Source organism: Myxocyprinus asiaticus, chromosome 47 (assembly GCF_019703515.2).
Source record: "Myxocyprinus asiaticus isolate MX2 ecotype Aquarium Trade chromosome 47, UBuf_Myxa_2, whole genome shotgun sequence".
Classification (NCBI taxonomy): Eukaryota; Metazoa; Chordata; class Actinopteri; order Cypriniformes; family Catostomidae; genus Myxocyprinus; species Myxocyprinus asiaticus.
In genome coordinates this window covers 24,687,967-24,706,581 of record NC_059390.1, presented here as the reverse complement: position 1 = coordinate 24,706,581, position 18,615 = coordinate 24,687,967, and the positions used below count along the sequence as shown (strand labels likewise).

General features: G+C 38.2%; 1 protein-coding gene across 3 annotated transcripts in view; it reads right to left on the bottom strand.

Moving 5' to 3' along the window:
* Nucleotides 1-18,615, bottom strand: part of LOC127436716 (scm-like with four MBT domains protein 2) — a 70,046-nt gene that overhangs the window by 7,514 nt on the left and 43,917 nt on the right. For all 3 annotated transcript variants that reach the window (XM_051691026.1, XM_051691027.1, XM_051691028.1), the window contains 12 exons: nt 16,446-16,534; nt 15,725-15,968; nt 11,386-11,483; nt 11,175-11,276; nt 10,554-10,701; nt 9,226-9,308; nt 6,793-6,919; nt 6,515-6,628; nt 2,773-2,815; nt 2,115-2,179; nt 1,879-2,018; nt 1,585-1,694 (listed from right to left, as the gene is read on the bottom strand). In XM_051691026.1, coding sequence (XP_051546986.1) covers nt 1,585-1,694; nt 1,879-2,018; nt 2,115-2,179; nt 2,773-2,815; nt 6,515-6,628; nt 6,793-6,919; nt 9,226-9,308; nt 10,554-10,701; nt 11,175-11,276; nt 11,386-11,483; nt 15,725-15,968; nt 16,446-16,534 — 1,363 coding nt within the window. The remainder of the gene's footprint in view (nt 1-1,584; nt 1,695-1,878; nt 2,019-2,114; nt 2,180-2,772; nt 2,816-6,514; nt 6,629-6,792; nt 6,920-9,225; nt 9,309-10,553; nt 10,702-11,174; nt 11,277-11,385; nt 11,484-15,724; nt 15,969-16,445; nt 16,535-18,615) is intronic.

Genomic DNA, 18,615 nt, shown 5'->3' with positions numbered 1-18,615 from the left:
TGGGAGAAGATTAATTGATACTTAAATTTCGGTCTGTTCCTCATACAACACTATTAAATGGCTTCAGAAGAATTTAAATATAAGGCACGAGTGATATGAATGACTTTTTTTAGATGGGTGTGAGTGCGCGCGAAGTAATTTTATGATGGGGAGATATGCAGGAGCGGGCGATCGTCTGGCAGAGAGAGTGTTCCACGACCGCTATCAGCCCTTCAATAACATATAATGTGTGGAGAAGAACAGTTGGTGGACCTTTTACCCAGGGACGCCACGTGACGGCTTTGGTCTCAGGTCCATTTTTATTTCAGTGGTTATTAGAGTTTTTCAGTACCATTTATCATGGGTAAATTATTGTCCAGTGTTCAGCAGTTTGTCCTGCAGCAGTATACATTTTTATAATTTTTTTTTGTATGTATTGAAAGTACACAGGCTTAATTAAAATGTTTAATGAATTTATGTAACACAAAGCATGCATAAATTAACAGAACAATGTTGTCATTGTGACAAATGTTCATTCATTCATTCACATCCTTTTTCAATTAAGTGTAACTTTTCATTTAGCTTTCATAGTATTTTTTAAATAAAACTTTTTGTGAAATAAAATCGAAAGACAATGCTGTTTATCTTGTATATTTCAATCATTTTTTGATTAAATTTTTTTGGGGGGCGTGAAAGTTTTTCTTGTTTCAAAGAGGGGCGTGACCAAATAAAATTGAGAACCACTGGGTTAGGGGTAAGGTTACAAGTGTAACTGCAAATGTAATTAAATGCAGGTACTTTAAATGTAAGTACAATTCAGCAACACATATTTACATAATAAGTACATTGTATCAAATGCTTAAGAGCATAGTAGTTAAAGACACCTAATAAAGTGGGACCTACATTTTTTGTTTTTGAAATAAAATGGCCCCCTCATTTGTCTTGCTAAGACTAATTTCATAGCTAATATTTTATATAAATACACACAATTAAATTATATTATCCCACATTTTGTGCTATTTAGCAAAATTACAGCTTGATTGGAAATGACACCCAATAAAATATTCTGTTCACAAGTGATTTTGACCCTGAATGTTGTTTTTTTTTTTTTTTTCAAACATCACTTCTCTCATATTTCATCTCATGGATGCAATTCACTTTTTATTGACTTGGATAACAAGTGCACTAACTTAAAAAAAAAATGTCGGGGTAAAATTATTAGTGTGGTGGAAGTGACCCTGCAACTGTGGGACCTGCAACAAGTCAACATTTTTGAAAAATTAATAGGAATTATTTTCACACAAATATTAAAATGGTTTATGTTTATTTCACTCTTTGTTTAGATTATCATAGTTTTAAACATTCAATAATTTGTATTTTTATAATGGACTTTTATCCAGTCTGGCTCTGGGCAATGCTTAAACAGTAAAATCTATACATATAAGCCATTTAAAAGTAATGATAAATGGTGCAAATAATGAAGCCATGATAAAAGTTTCCGGTTCAGCTTTAATGAGAATTTACATATATGTTTCACTCTCTTGGTATATGGAAGTAGATGTGGGAACATGAGCAATGTTTATGTGTGTTTGTGTGTGTTCATACTTGGCTTTCAGGATTTCCTCCTGGCAGTTCCATTGTGGGTCCTCCACCATCTGTAGCTCTCTGAGTACACGGCCAGGTTTATACGCTGAGTTTATTAACATTGTAAGAATCTGCAAGAAAACCACATCTCTATCAATACAAGCCACTTTGTGACTAACAGTCTAGCCTACATATGCATGCAAACAAACACAAACAGACACCTACACGCAAACACATCCAGAAATACATACTGTATATAGCTGCATATACAGTATACACACATAAACACAAGTACTGTATATAAGACGAAGGTACCTCTTTAAGGACTAAAGTGCATTTGCCGGGCCCCACGGCCAGTGGTAATTCAGCAATACGGCCCTTGTTGAGATACGGACCAGAGAAACAGCGATGATTCACATAGAGTTGAGAACAGCAGTATTTTCCATTCACCAAACCTGCCATATTACACAGACACAATTCAACTGGTGAAAACAATTGTTGCATGACGTCCATTAAAATAATTGGTTGAATATGTATTAAATATGCAAAACCTGTTTCCGTGGCGATGGAGGAGCACAGGTTAAGAGGAGCATCAGCTGGCTGGGAGGGGGCCAACCTAAAAACCAACCAATCAACCAATCAATCAACCAATCAATCAAATCAATCAATTGGTTCATACATCTATTCAACACTTCAAGAAATAACATTTATATCCACAAATCAAAAGACTGATATTTCTCACTTGCACTGATATTATTCTACAACGACACTGACATTATATGGTATGGTATAATGTACAATTATTATGACAATCATTGTTTCCTTGGTAAGAAAAAAAACTGCTGATGCTTGTTGAAAAACAAGAAAACTAGGATAATCCAATGGAAATCCTGTGCATGATATTATAGTGTCACTGCCACAGTGACTATAAAAAGAGAGCATCAAAAGAACTTCAGAAGACTAAAATAAAGATACCAAGAACAATAGAAAGCTGAATCTTGAAACAGTATTACAAAGAACAACAACCTTCAATATTCTATGGCAATATTCTAAAATAAGATTAGCAAGGCCCATTTGAAAGCATGATGTTACTGCATCACATGACATCACGTGGATGACATGTATAGGTAAAAGTCCCAGACTTTTCTAGCAGCACTGCATAGGGTTATTGGGAACAGCCTTAACAGCAGAAGTGTTCAGTGTACTCACTGTTTCTCAGGCTGTACAACAGCGATCTTCCTCTGAGGTGGACCTGGAACACAACACAAACATGGAGGGACAAATTCCTCAAAATGAAATCATCAAATAAATATTTAAATAAATCATTAAATACACAATTAAATTATAAAAAAATTCAACATAAAATCTTCAATTTAATCATTAAATCACTAAATAAATCAATAAAATGTCCCGTCCCATTCCGGTTTGTATTTCAAGTTTGCGTCCATTTTCATTTTAGCATTATCTTCGGTTAATTTTTTTATGTAAGCATGAGCTTTGTGTCTTTTCGTTTTAATTTTCGGGGTTACTTTAACACTTGGGACATTCTCCCTAGCGGCCACTAGAGGTCGCTAGAAGGATAAAGACTTCTCTGAGGCCCTTTCCCAATCGCTGCCAGCTCTCCCGGCCACGGAGGCCGTTTTCTCAGTCGCTGCCAGCTCTCCCGGCCACGGAGGCCATTTCCCAGTCAATGCCAGCTCTCCCGGCCACCGAGGCCGTTTCCCAGTCGCTTCCTTCGATCCCGACCACTGAGGCTGTCGACGAGCCTGTCCAGTTCCTCGTGTATGTCCGGTTCCCAAAGCCTGTCCAGTTCCCCGAGGCTGTTGATGAGTCTATCCCACCCCGGTGACTTTCGAGCCTGTTCGGTCCCCTGTGACTATCAATGATCCTGTCCAGTCCCCAGCAGCCGTCGAGCAGTCTGTTGCTCAATCCAGTGGTCTGCACCTGTCAGACACAAGCTACCAGTCTGTTCAGTGTCCATCGGCCACCCACTTCCAGTATGATCCCTGTCCAGCGGCCGTCATCCAGTCTGCTGATCTCTGTCCAGCAATTCCGCCCCCTGAGTCTCCACCTCCTGCGGCTCCGCCCCTGAGTCTCCTACTCCTGCGGCTCTGCCCTCTGAGTCTCTGCCCCCCTGAGCTTCTGCCTCCTGCAGCTCCTCCACCTGAACCCTTGCCTCCTGTGGCTCCATCACCAGAGCCTCTGCCTCCTGCAGCTCCGCCACCTGAACCCTTGCCCCTTGTGGCTCCATCTCCAGAGCCTCCACTGCCCCCTGAACCCTTGCCTCCTGTGGTTCCATCTCCAGAACCTCCACCTCCTGCGGCTCCGCCTCCTGAGTCTCCACTTACTATGGACTACTTTTTTGTTTGTTTTTTTGTTTAATATGTTATGGAGCACCATTATAAAATATAATGGAATTTACATTTATTGATTTATTTAGTGAATAATGATTTTATAGTTTTTTTTATGACTTTATTATGAATTTAATCATTTTAAATATTTAAGGATTTAATTTTGTGTAATTTGGCCCTCCATAAAAAAAATTTAAAAAAAGATTTTGTTCTCCAATAGTGCAGTCTGTAATTGATGGGAGTATTGGAACTAAAGAAGAAAAGCTAGCTTTTTGGTTTACAAACGGATAAATATTAATAAAAATACACCAGTAGATGTCAACTGGTTTTGCTTCGGGACCCAGATTTTACATTGGACATCAAATGGTGGCCCAACATAGTAAAAAACGTATCTTGTAATTAATGTATCCTGGGGCGGCATTTTCTTTTATCTTGCATAGTTTTGTTCATGGTTAACAAGTCTAAGGGCATGTATCAAATAACATTATTTTTGTTGTTGATTTCAACAACAAAAGATACAGGAAGTTTTCACTCTCCTGTTTTAAAAGTTGATGAGCCTATTTATGTATCTGAGCCAATTATATTTATTATCCAGTTTATTTCCTAATATCAAACAAAATTCAAAGAGAACGTCTGTATATTACACAGGAGGAAAACTTTGTCCATTTGTCCATAAGTCTTGGAGCACCAGACTTATCACTGTAAAATAGTCATAAATTTTAGTATGGTGATCATATGTAATTTGAAAAACCTTTATTTTGGCAAATTTGCCCATTGTTACTCTTTTCCTCATCAGTGCTGTTAATAATATTGCACTGTCTAGCTGTATTGTGAGGGTTGACTTCCTCCATAGTGCTTTAAACTTGGAAATTCTCACTAGAATTCAAATGGGTGGCATCAGTTGTGGTCTGCGGCAGGATATGGAGGGAAGCCCGGTTGATGCGTGTGCACTCCAGAGATACAGTAGATTAGAGCAGATCATTGGTGTGAAAACCAGGCTTCAATCGCAATGCAAAAATCATATTTAAAAAGCATATTTATCGTGTTTAAAACTGAACGGCAGATTATCATTTTGCATTGAATTTGCCTAGACTGCCTGAATTTTCACCTGGATGGCCGCTGAAAATCTTTCAATGGAGGTAGAGCCATGCCATTATTCTTTCCCTGCTGTCCGCGAATCAATCCGAACAGACCCACTTTTGAGTCGCGACCCACCAGTTGAGAAAAATTTATGTTTTACCAACTAGTAGTTTCAACTACATGTACCATTAAAGGCCTAAAGTATATATCTACTGTAGACGCAACTTTTCGAAATCATGCTTTGTTCAAATTTGTAACAAGGATTGAATGTTCGGTTTCAACCTTAGCTGTATGTAAACAACAGGGATTCCAAATCTAGAAATGTATTGGCTTTTCACATTTGAAATTGTTAACTCTGTGTCATTAAACATAATTTTGTGTTATCTTGTTCCATGTTTCCCACTATTCATACTTGTAACCTTGTGTTAGTAATTAATAGCGGGTCATCAGATTTTGAGATTTGCCACTGTACATTTGTAAACCCTGGGTTTACGTTTCATATTTGCATATTTACAAGATTGATTAGCAGCATGCAACGATCTGTGGAAATGGCGCAACTCTTGTTGTCGTAAAGGGGCTTCCACATGATGTGTGTTGCCAAATTCATTAAACTCTACAGAGTGGAGCATCAGCATTACCCTTGCCGCCATTGCCCTAGTCAAAATTCAAACAATTTCAGCTCTGACCTTGCAGCCGCTGACCTTTCGAAGCGTCAGCCAATAATTACTGCACAATGCGCATTTACGCAAAGTCTGTCTTTGCGATGACAGGTCCAACTTAAAACCGTAGTGATTTTCATACATGTTCTTACCTTACTAATGATGTCCTTTAGAGTACAGTACAAAACGACAAGAAATATTTTAAAACTCTTTATGAAAAGAGCTTGAATATTGCATGATTATTTTTTATTTAGGCTACCTTACTGTTTCTGAGCATCCAGAACGCCCTGACCCAAGTCTTGTGCAAGCTGCTTAAGTGTTCTGAAACTTACTATATTTATAATACTGCTTTGCTATATATATATATATATATATATATATATATATATATATATATATATATATATATACAGTATATATTAAAAAAAACATTTTAACTGCATCCCTTGGAAGCTGAATCTAAACAAATCATGCAAGGTTTTGAATAACGTAAGTATTTAATAAGTCAAACACTGAAGTAGTTTTTGAATAGTTGTCTGTTGTTAACAACTCTCTATAAAATTCTAGCACCGCATCGTTTCACACTATATTTGGGACTGTGATTCGAATGCTTCTCTGGAGCGGGACTTCATAACCCAAGGTTAAATGTGGCCTCGACCGAAGATTTAAAAAGATGTTAACCCAGGGTTACATGCAGTGTAAAATATGGTACAATATTATACATTTAAAAGGCTTTCTCTTTAGGAGTTATTAGATATAGAAGTTGGCTTTTTGCATTTTGAAGAATTGTAAATTTCACTGCACATTTATATATAAGCAAATATATTGGCAGAAATGAATCCATCAGTAAGTGACACTCACAGACTGTCTTCAGTAAGGGCATTAACGGATAGCTGTTAGCTTCACACCAGCCCACAGGAAAGATATCCATACTTTCCACATCCACTATACAGTCTGCTAACAGCTTGGTCAGACCTGTTGAAAAACATGAGAGGAGGTCAACATGCTTTTAATAAGATGTCAATAAAGCCGGAATTGTCTATTATATGGTATTCACCGCAAGGTCACGTGTTGTAAAGTGTTCTACGAAATAAACAAGGTGAAAAGAAAAACATAGTACAGGTTCTATTCATCCCTACCTTCCAGTCTTAGCCAGAGAAGTCGACCTTTGACCTGAGTGATACAAGCGACACAGAGTTCGGAAGGCTGGATCGGGTTGACAGCTTCAAGCCACATATCCTTACAGAAGCCCCTGCTCTGATATGCCTGATCACACACACACACACCGAAAAATTGGTCATCCGAAAAGCCCGATGTGTCTAATTACACAAAACAATGGACAGCACAGTCAATACAAACAAACAAGAAGATTATATGGGAGATACTGACACAGATTTTATTTTAACAATAGCAAATATTTGAATACATCTACCAAAATAATGGCGAACGGATGAATACAACTAATTGGCATTTAAATATGATAATTAGTGGAAAAAAACAAGCTTGTAGTCAAAATTACAAATGCAAACTCACACACACAATAACATATGCTTGCATGTTGTGAATGCATTAATCTTGATTTGAAGGACTTTTTATGGATAGCTGCGGTCCTGGAGGTTGATTGGTCAATACAGTGTTAAAGCCGAACTTAAATACATCATATTAAAATTAATATTTTTTTTATGAATTATTAATTTATTACAAGACTAACACTATTCTTAAATAATCAACTTTATACGAGAAAAAAAAAAAAAAAAAATATATATATATATATATATATATATATATATACAGGTGCATCTCAATAAATTAGAATGTCGTGGAAAAGTTCATTTATTTCAGTAACTCAGCTCAAATTGTGAAACTCATGTATTAAATAAATTCAATGCACACAGACTGAAGTAGTTTAAGTCTTTGGTTCTTTTAATTGTGATGATTTTGGCTCACATTTAACAAAAACCCACCAATTCACTATCTCAAAAAATTAGAATATTTTGACATGCCAATCAGCTAATCAACTCAAAACACCTGCAAAGGTTTCCTGAGCCTTCAAAATGGTCTCTCAGTTTGGTTCACTAGGCTACACAATCATGGGGAAGACTGCTGATCTGACAGTTGTCCAGAAGGCAATCATTGACACCCTTCACAAGGAGGGTAAGCCACAAACATTCATTGCCAAAGAAGCTGGCTGTTCACAGAGTGCTGTATCCAAGCATGTTAACAGAAAGTTGAGTGGAAGGAAAAAGTGTTGAAGAAAAAGATGCACAACCAACCGAGAGAACCGCAGCCTTATGATTGTCCAGCAAAATTGATTCAAGAATTTGGGCGAACTTCACAAGGAATGGACTGAGGCTGGGGTCAAGGCATCAAGAGCCACCACAGACAGACATGTCAAGGAATTTGGCTACAGTATTCCTCTTGTTAAGCCACTCCTGAACCACAGACAACGTCAGAGGCGTCTTACCTGGGCTAAGGAGATGAAGAACTGGACTGTTGCCCAGTGGTCCAAAGTCCTCTTTTCAGATGAGAGCAAGTTTTGTATTTCATTTCAAGGTCCTAGAGTCTGGAGGAAGGGTGGAGAAGCTCATAGCCCAAGTTGCTTGAAGTCCAGTGTTAAGTTTCCACAGTCTGTGATGATTTGGGGTGCAATGTCATCTGCTGGTGTTGGTCCATTGTGTTTTTTGAAAACCAAAGTCACTGCACCCGTTTACCAAGAAATTTTGGAGCACTTCATGCTTCCTTCTGCTGACCAGCTTTTTAAAGATGCTGATTTCATTTTCCAGCAGGATTTGGCACCTGCCCACACTGCCAAAAGCACCAAAAGTTGGTTAAATGACCATGGTGTTGGTGTGCTTGACTGGCCAGCAAACTCATCAGACCTAAACCCCATAGAGAATCTATGGGGTATTGTCAAGAGGAAAATGAGAAACAAGAGACCAAAAAATGCAGATGAGCTAAAGGCCACTGTCAAAGAAACCTGGGCTTCCATACCGCCACAAACTGATCACCTCCATGCCACGCCGAACTGAGGCAGTAATTAAAGCAAAAGGAGCCCCTACCAAGTATTGAGTACATATACAGTAAATGAACATACTTTCTAGAAGGCCAACAATTCACTAAAAATGTTTTTTTTATTGGTCTTATGATGTATTCTAATTTTTTGAGATAGTGAATTGGTGGGTTTTTGTTAAATGTGAGCCAAAATCATCACAATTAAAAGAACCAAAGACTTAAACTACTTCAGTCTGTGTGCATTGAATTTATTTAATACACAAGTTTCACAATTTGAGTTGAATTACTGAAATAAATGAACTTTTCCACGACATTCTAATTTATTGAGATGCACCTGTATATATATATATATATATATATATATATATATATATTTATTTTTCACCTTGCGCTCAACTCAAAGTGAGCGGCATCTAAAATGGAAAAACCCACCAGTGGCACACTGTCGTCATACTATATCAAATTAACAAGAAATCCCCAATGCGTCCTTTAGATAACATCAAACCACACACACAGTGTGGTCATTTGAAGATGGGGCAGCTCATGAGAAAGCATCTTACGTTTGGGAAACACACATCTGGAGCAGCTTCGGTAGCTGTGTGTTTGAGGTAGTCTGCCCAGTCAAAGTCCTGTGACTCAAAACCTGACATACGATGAGCAAGAGAGAAAACAGAATGAGATAGAAATGATACGAGAGGTAGAGCAAATGAGAAAGAGTGTATTATACGCATCATGTGCATTATGACAGTATTTACATTTAATGCATTTCTTAGAGGGACTTAGTCCAATTATAGAGTATGATGACGCTCTAAGTGGTGCCAGTTAAGGCAATTACCACTATTACTATTGCTTACTATACTATTATTTACTGTTAGCGATGAGAAGAATATTTGTGTGTTATTACTTTACTAAGCAAACAGATTTCCGATTTTCGCCTGGCAGACAATAAAAGGAGTGAAAAAAATGCCATTGTCTTACACTGAAGGAGGGGCCCAAGCTGTATCTACAGACCAGAATATCATAGAATATCACAGCTGCTTTGACTTGGGCCAGTAAGCAACCAGCTTGCAACCTACCAGAACATCCTAGCAACCACCTAGCAATGCCCTAGCAACTGCATGGAAACGCCCTAGAAACCACCCACAATACCTTAGAATTGTGGGGGCGAGTTATCAACAGGCAAGAACCACTCACATTTTCTTCACATCTTTATCTCATTCTTAAGTATGTTTGTATTGTTTCACATCTTAAATGTTTTATTTTATTATTATTATTACATATATATTAGATAATATGGTGGATGATATGATGATGATGATAATAATAAAAAGAATAATAATAATAGTTATTGTTGCTGTTCTTGTTATATTATTATTATTGATTTATTAATAATAATAATAGTAGTAATAAAATATACAAAATATACATTCATAACAAAAAAATATAAATTCAATGATGGATAATAATAATAATAATTATTATTATTATATTATCCATCATTGTATTTATATTATTATAATGATATTAATGTATGCTTTCATATTTTATTAATGTTAGCACTATTAATAATTTATTATTATTATTATTATTATTATTAAAACAATAACAATAATGTATTTTTTTTTATTTGAATATCGTTTCTCATTATATGATTCATCATTTAATTTATATCAATTTATTTTTTTATATTTTATTATATATTTCACTACACATTTCTTGATTTTAAATGTTATCATTTGTAACTATTTGATAATTATAATGTTTTTATTTAGTTTTTCTTTTAATATTTAACTATTTTGATAGCTATTTTGATTGTGTACTATAACACTGCAAATGTTTTGGCAATGAAAATGCATTAACACCCACAGTGACATCACAGTCAACTCACCCTGTGGCCTCTCCAATCCAACGCCATTCTTTAGACACCATTGGACTGGCAGGATGCCTGGCGAATCAGCATGGCACACCACGGAAGTGGGCAGGGCATCAGGAGTGAGGTCATCCACTGTGATTTGAAAGTAGTATTCATTATAGACCTACAGATCAGAGAAAAACAGTGTGAGACACGAATACAGACAGAAAGCCAGGGTAGGTGGCAAGTAATTATAACTTCTAACATAATAACACTTCATCTAGTGTGCTACTCTAATGTGTGTGTGTGTGGGCAGGTTTGGGTGGTTTACGAGGACAATTTTTTAGTTTTCAAACTGGTAATTACAAGAGTATTATGCTATAAATGTGATTTATGAGGACATTTCTAGTGTCTCCATAATTCAATTTGCTTAAAAACATACTAAACGATGTTTTATAGAAAATGTAAAAATGCAGAAAGTTTTTTGTGAAGGTTAGGTTTAGGGGTAGGGTTAGGGTTAGGGGATAGAATCTATAGTTCATACATTATAAAAATCATTATGTCTATGGAGAGTCCTCATAAGGATAGCCGCATCAACATGTGCGTGTGTGTGCATGTGTGTGTGTGTGTAAAGGAGACAGAATTTTAGAGTCGTACTTTAGTTACAGACACAGGACAGATGTGGCAAGGTTCTGTTGGTGACACCATTTCAAGCTTCATTCCTGCTCTGAAGGAGTGTGTGCGCAAGTCAGTGTGATCCTGAAATGCACACACATGCATACACACAGATATCAGTTATGAGTGTTATTTAGAACTTTGCTTAAAAGTAGGCCTCCAACACTCCAACTTTCTCAAAACACACACATACCTTAAAGACCTCCAGTGGAAGTGGACTGTTCAGGGCTTCAGCATTGGCTTCATCTAAAGCTTCAGTCCATTCTGAACTGCTCCTCAAACCACACAGATCTGACAGAGAAAGAAAGAAACATGAGAAACATCCTTCCATCCATCCATCCACAACCAAACTTTTCATCCATCCACAAACATTCATTCATCCATCCATCCATCCACAAACATCCATCCATGCATCCAAGCATCCATCCATTCATCCATCCATCCACAAACATCCATCCATCCATTAACAAACAACCATCCATCCTCAAACATTCAATACATCCTTCCATCCATCCACCCACAAACATCCATCCATCCACAAACATCCTTTCTTCTATCCATTCACCTACTACTATCCATCCATCTATACATCCATCCATCCACAAACATCCATCCATCTATTCATCCATCTTTCCATTCACAAACATTGATTCATCCATCCATTCATCCACAAATATCCATCCATCCATCCATCCACCCAAAAACATCCATCCATCCTCAAACATTCATCCATTCATCCTTCCATCTATCCACCACCATCCATCCTTTCATTCATCCACAAACACCTCTTGGGCCTCATGTATTCAGACAGAAGACAAAGGCAGGCCTAACACAGTCGTAAAACCTAACTCAGGCCCACATACCAAGTCATAAATCTTACTGATAAAAATCGCGCCAAAATCAAACAAAGGGAGTCCAAAACGGACTACAAATCCTATGAAGCCTTGCTCACTAAAGGATCGAACTCTCAACTCCTATTGGATGAGGCACACGACAGAACGCACCTCAACCATGACATCATCAGGAGCAGAAATACCTCTGAAATGCTTCCGGGATTTGCTTCCAGCAACTTTGCTCGCTGTGTGTAGACGCAGCTCATCGCTGCTCTCAGGTGTAGCCTCGTGGCACAAGGAAGTAACGTACGACTTGAAATTGTGGCCATACAATCTCCATCTCGCTGGACGAGTTGAGATTACTCTGTGTTCCACCGAATACTCTAACGGATCCGAAGGAGACCGCTGAGCAATCCGCATCTTCATCCATTTGCCTGCAGAAGTGAAGAGATAAAAGATTTCTCTTCCATCTTCAATCAAGTCGACGTTGCTGATTTCTCCGCCAGCCTGCCGAGAATCAGCAGCCTTACCACCCGCCGACAGAGCGAGGAAACGGCCTCCCGTCATCACCCGAGCCACGAGGAATCAAGTCGGAGTTAAAAGGACAGATGAACACACATTCCGCATCCTCATGCGATTCAAGTAAGAGGTTTACGTCTGGGCAGAGATAGAATATTATAGTGTGTTATTCTTGTGTATCAAGGTTATTGCTTGTACAGTTTATGGGCCACCGAGTCCGCTCATTGCGATTAATACTCAAGGTATTAATTATCACGAATAAGATTTGCTGTGTTGTAGTCCAACCACATTGGACTGTTGTGAATTTCCGCCATCGTGGGTGAGACCAGCACACTGAGTTTATCCATTAAAGAATCAAAGACCGGGCCGTCCACCGCATCTCTGAGTGATAAACTAACAGCTGCTTTCTCTCCCACGATCGCGAAACCGGCTTTGGTGCTGTCACTTAATTCTCTCTCTCTCTCGTACTAACCACACACACACACGCGACCCCTCACAAACATTCTCGCACACATTTTTGGCTAGTAGATAGCTTCGTGATAAAGCTCAGCCTTGTCCCTAAGCTATCATACAAGCGGATACACGCGGTAAACTGGTAGACACCATTGACTCTCTGCCCACATTCGCGGCCATATTCTCTGGCCGGAAGTCTCACGTGACATACTCTCCACAAGAGTCACATCTGCCATTTTGTGCGCGTCCCTCCTTACACACACACACACACACACACACACACACACACACACTCTCTCTCTCTCTCTCTTACACACACACCCTCATGTGTTATAGGATTATTTTGGTTTCCATATCTAATCATATCACTGTTTAGTTTGTAGTTGTAAGTCGGAAGTTTATTGACTGCATTGTATTAATTATTAATTGATATTACTGCATAAATAAACTTTGTTATATTTCAAAGAGAAGTGTTTTGGTTTGTTTTGCATACGCCTGTGTCATGCTGACAGGATGTCAGTGCTCGGTTTCAAGCCTTCATTCATTGTTTTTTTTTCCGAAAATCGATATTCTTCGGATGTCGATTTTCCTAAGAAAACATTCTAATATTGAGACTGTTATACTCTCTGGTTATTAGTCCCTGATTCCAGGGTGGTGCCCCGGCAATATTAATCCTTATTAATATTCTATTGATTTTTAATAACTGATAATTATCTTTGATGATTGTTGAATTTGAAGGATCAATAAGCTAGTGTTAATTTTAATTAATGTTTCATCGATGTTAATGATTAGTGATTATCTTTGATAATTGTTGATTTAAAGGATTAAAAAAGCTAACATTGATTCTCATCAATGTTCTATTGATTTTAATAATTAATAATAATCTTTGATAATTATTGATTATTGCTAATAACCAAACCCACTCCTAAACGTAGGGCACTACATTTACTGGAGTTAGATTAAATTCATTTAAATATTAATTAATAACTAAAGAAATAATTATTAATTATTTCTAATAGTAACACTGATCTAAACAACCAGTAAAGCCCTACACACCCAGCCCTACACACCCATCCATCTATCCATCTATCCATTCATCCACAAACATCGATTCATCCATCCATCCACCCATCCTCAAACATTCATCCATTTATCCTTCCATCCTCCCACAAAAAACCATCCATCCATCCATCCTCAAACATTCATCCATTTATCCTTCTATCCTCCCACAAAAAAACATCCATCCATCCAACCACACATCCATCCATCCCTCCATTTGTTCCAACATGATCTCACAGGGAATCAGCATGTTGGTTCAGAATTTTTATGCATACAAAATAGTGCCACCATGTGGTGATATGTTCTTGCCCCAGAAATTGTTTGGATAAAGTTCGCCCATGCACTCAAACAAATAGTTTTGCCTATTTTTTAAGATTTATGCATTTCAATTTCATAACAACTTTCAATCAAATAGAACAGGGTAATCTTTAACAAAATAAAATTAATAAAACTTAAATATCTTCAAGATTAATTAATTTCATTTTGTTAAAGATTACTCAATTCAACTTTATGGAAAGTTGATATAAAACTGAAATGCCTAAATCTTAAAAATAGGCTAAATATTTTTTGAGTGTGTGTTATGCTTGCGCTGTGCATCGCACAAAGGTGTGCATACGTTCAACTGTAGTTCCAGCTTTGGCCACTGGGGGCAGTTCATAAAATTCTAAAAGATACAGATTTTAGCAGACAAAAAAAAAAAATCAGACTTCCTGTTACCAATTTCCCATGGGATCAGTCTGATGTATTTATTCAACCACCCCATCCATGCATCCATCAAGCCAACTGACAGTTTATGCATGTGCTTATCCATCCATGCTTCCATATGATTTTTTCTACATCCATATGTAGCATATCCAATGTTATTTACATCTACTTACAGTAAAAATGACCCAACTAAAACAAACAACCATTACGCCTATCTTAAATTATGCTGTGATAAATTATAGATAGATTCAGACTTCTCTAGAAAAGAGATATAGAATCTGCATTTCTAGAGTATTACAGAATAACTTATTGGCTCGTGCACACACACACACACACACACACACACACACACACACACACATGCTTGTACAAATTGCCTTGTATGTTCTTAAGCTTCAGCCTTGTCAGGATGGTTTTTGATCAAAGTAATGTAAGGACATGTACATAATGCTAAACAAACAAAAGCCTGGCTAATTAGTAATCTTTCATTTGATCCACAATTCCGGTGCAATTAATGTATCACATTACAAAAGCATCCACTGGTTTGAATGAAGAGATTATGAGAGCATGGCTGCGCAAGTTTTTGAATTTATTTGCAGGGTTTCCTTTAGGGTAATGTGGATTCAGACTCATGACAATTAGGGTGTGGGAGTCGGACGGGTTGTACAGAACTTGGCAACTGTGTAATGGAAACAATTTTTTTACGGTAGGCCATTTGCATACTGGAGGGGAAACCTCATGGAAAAACAGGATAGTGAAAAAGCCTTACAGCCAGGTTTAAAGTCATTAGTCATTAGTTTTCGCTTGTCTTGTGATTGCTTGAAAACTCCTTTTGAGTTCCATGGAAAAAAAAAGTTCAGTTCAAAAGTCAGTGTGCAAAAAAACAAATAACACAAACACCTTATTTTGACCATACAGTCACTGACTCACTGATAGAGATCAAACACAGGCGAATTTTCTCACCTGTTGGTGGTTCCATTGTTAAATGATTTTCTTTTGCCCAACCCAGGGGGCGTAGCCTGGTGTCAAGGTAAAACATCCAGAAGTAGTAGGTGGGGTCATTTATTCCGACATAGCTGAGGCACAAGCGTCCACCAACATTACGCTGGACCCGAGCAGCCCAGAACACGCTGGGTTCAAAGGCATCACGCACCTCCAAAACACAACCTACCACAATCAGATCCACTGTGTTTTTACCTCGTAATGGCTGAGAAGAAAAAAGCAAGAGAGATACAGAGAAATGTAATACTCTTAATTCAGGTTTATCATTAGCATTGAAATCTTAATTCTGTTGCTGTCTTCAAGTCCTCCTGAGAAGTTTCTACTTATGAGTTCTGAAGTTGTAATTACGATGTGAAATGTGTCAGTTTATGTTGCATGTAAGCAATATATGACGTCACATGCAATGCAACAAATGGTCAAACTAAGCATTTCTCTTTCTTTCATTATTTAGCATGCTAACGGTTAGCATTATCATTATCATGCATTTCCTACGGCTAGCAAGCTTATCAATTGTCTTACCAAGCTAACGTTAGCCAAATACTTCAGATAGCTAATTATATAAAAACTTTGAATTTATTGCTATATGTGGTAAATAAATACAGAAAATCTTGAGTTTAATAATTTTGAGATGGTCTGAAGGCAGCAAGAGTGTCAACAAAATGCACACATAACTCATACTCACCCCTTCAAGCAGGTTTGCTGGTGCCGTCCGTGAACCTGTGAGCTCTTTGATAAGAAACTCTGTCCAGTCACTGTACTTCTCTTTGATAGCTGAAACAGATCAAGAAAGAGAGGGTATAATGAATTTCACGCAATATACATTTAAATACACAAGCTTTCACACTGTTGTGACTGTAACTAATGCGTTAGCTTGATGTTTGATAGTATCTAGCATTAGGGATGTGAGGATCCACTCTGACAACAATTCGATTCGATTACGATTCTGTCAGGGTTCGGGGAAGGAATGGCAGCAGCAGGGGATCGGCCTTCATGGCTGGAAGCGCTGGTAGCGGCAGGGGATTTGCCTCCATGGCCGGAAGTGCTGGCAGCGGCAGGGGAACGGCCTCCGTGGCCGGGAGTGCTGGCAGTGGCAGGGGATCAGCCCCCATGGCCAGCAGCGCTGGCAGCGACAGGGGATTGGCCTTCATGGCCGGGAGCGCTGCAGTGGGCTCGGGAGCAGGGGCCCCTTCTCCTGGGGGATGGCTGTGGGAACGGCCGCCACCTCCTGGCGGTCAGCAGCGGATGCCTTCAAGGGAGTTGGAGCAGACAGAATGGGACCCCCTGAGACCACTCTGCCTCCAGAAGGATGACTGAAGACAGCCCTGATGCCTTCAGTAAACCGCGCCACACTCCTGAGGCAAGGAGAGTTGAGGATCTGCAGCGCTTTAACCCAACATCTTGCCCGCCCGGTCAGAAAAAGGGAGATGTTGTTCGGCAAAAGGGCAGAAAAGATGGCTCCTTGAAAAGCAGGTCGAACTGGGCCAAAAATACATCGCAGGTGTCTGGATCCCCATTAAACAGACCCTGAGCCCACTCTGCACAAACAGGCAGAATGAAGGTTGAGGAATGGCGTGGTTCCAAGTTGGGGGTCCAAAAAGAAAATGACCATCGTCTGCTGAGTCTAGAATGGTCAGTTCCTACTGTCAGAGTTCGGGGAAGGAATGGACTCAATTGCAGACGGGAACAGGTCAAAATAAGGTTTATTACAAAAATAAAGTCCAAACAGGTAAAAAATGAGAAAATATAAAAATCCAAACCGAAATACTGGCCGCTGGAGATGCAGGCAGAGCAGGGGAAAAATCAAAACAGACAAAGGTAAGGGCAGGTACAAAAATAAACACAGACCAAAGGGATAAACCACAGAATCTAGAAATCGAAGGGAAAATCCACATGAGTGTTAACGAAAGGAACTGACAAACACAATAGGGAACAGACAAAATATATAAATATATAGATAATCGATTCTTACATTTCATAATTGATGCATCAAAATTTCTTTCAATGCATCGATGCATTTTTCCACCCCTATCTAGCATGCAAGCAATTGACAAGACAAGTGTTTTTGAGTATGTGTGTGTATGCGGCTGAGTATGCAGCTGTTACAGGAATTCCCAAAGACCAACACACACAAACATACAGTACAAATACAGTGAGATCCAACAGTTTGAGACCACTAATGAAAATGCATCTTTTTTGTATTTTCTTTTTACTGAATACCAGTTTTTGATAATTTCTTAGCATTTGGTATGTCCCCCTTTTGCTTTAATGACAGCATGCACTAGTTAACATAGTCAATGTCACAAACTTACATTTGATTAATGACCTAGAAAAAGCAAAGAATTTTACTAATATTCCTTTGCTTTGAATTTTTTACATTTAAAAACTTTTTATTTATTCCCAGGTTTAAAAAATAAATAATAAAAAACAAAAACATGATTTTTCACTCAGACTTTTAGACCCCACTCTACTTGCATATTACAAATGTCAGTCCACACCAGTACAAACTCTAACATCTGCTGCTTTCACTGTTTAATGGATACATAGTTTAATGCACTTCCTCTCTTAAACATCTTCCTGCATCCTGTCCCATGGTGTCAGCCACATAAATATTCATATGTGCATTATGAATGGATATTATGAGATGCAAGCAAGTCATTTAGTAATTTGTTGCATGTCAGTGTCTAAAACTGTAAAATGATGAACTATATGAAAATAATGGTAACACTACATTAATGTTCCCTTTGTTATGGGATTATAAGGTGTTCATTAATGACTAATAAGTAATTTACAAATGCATTATAAATCGTTGATATTCAGTTATAACAACATGAAGAAATAGGGTGACTTTCATG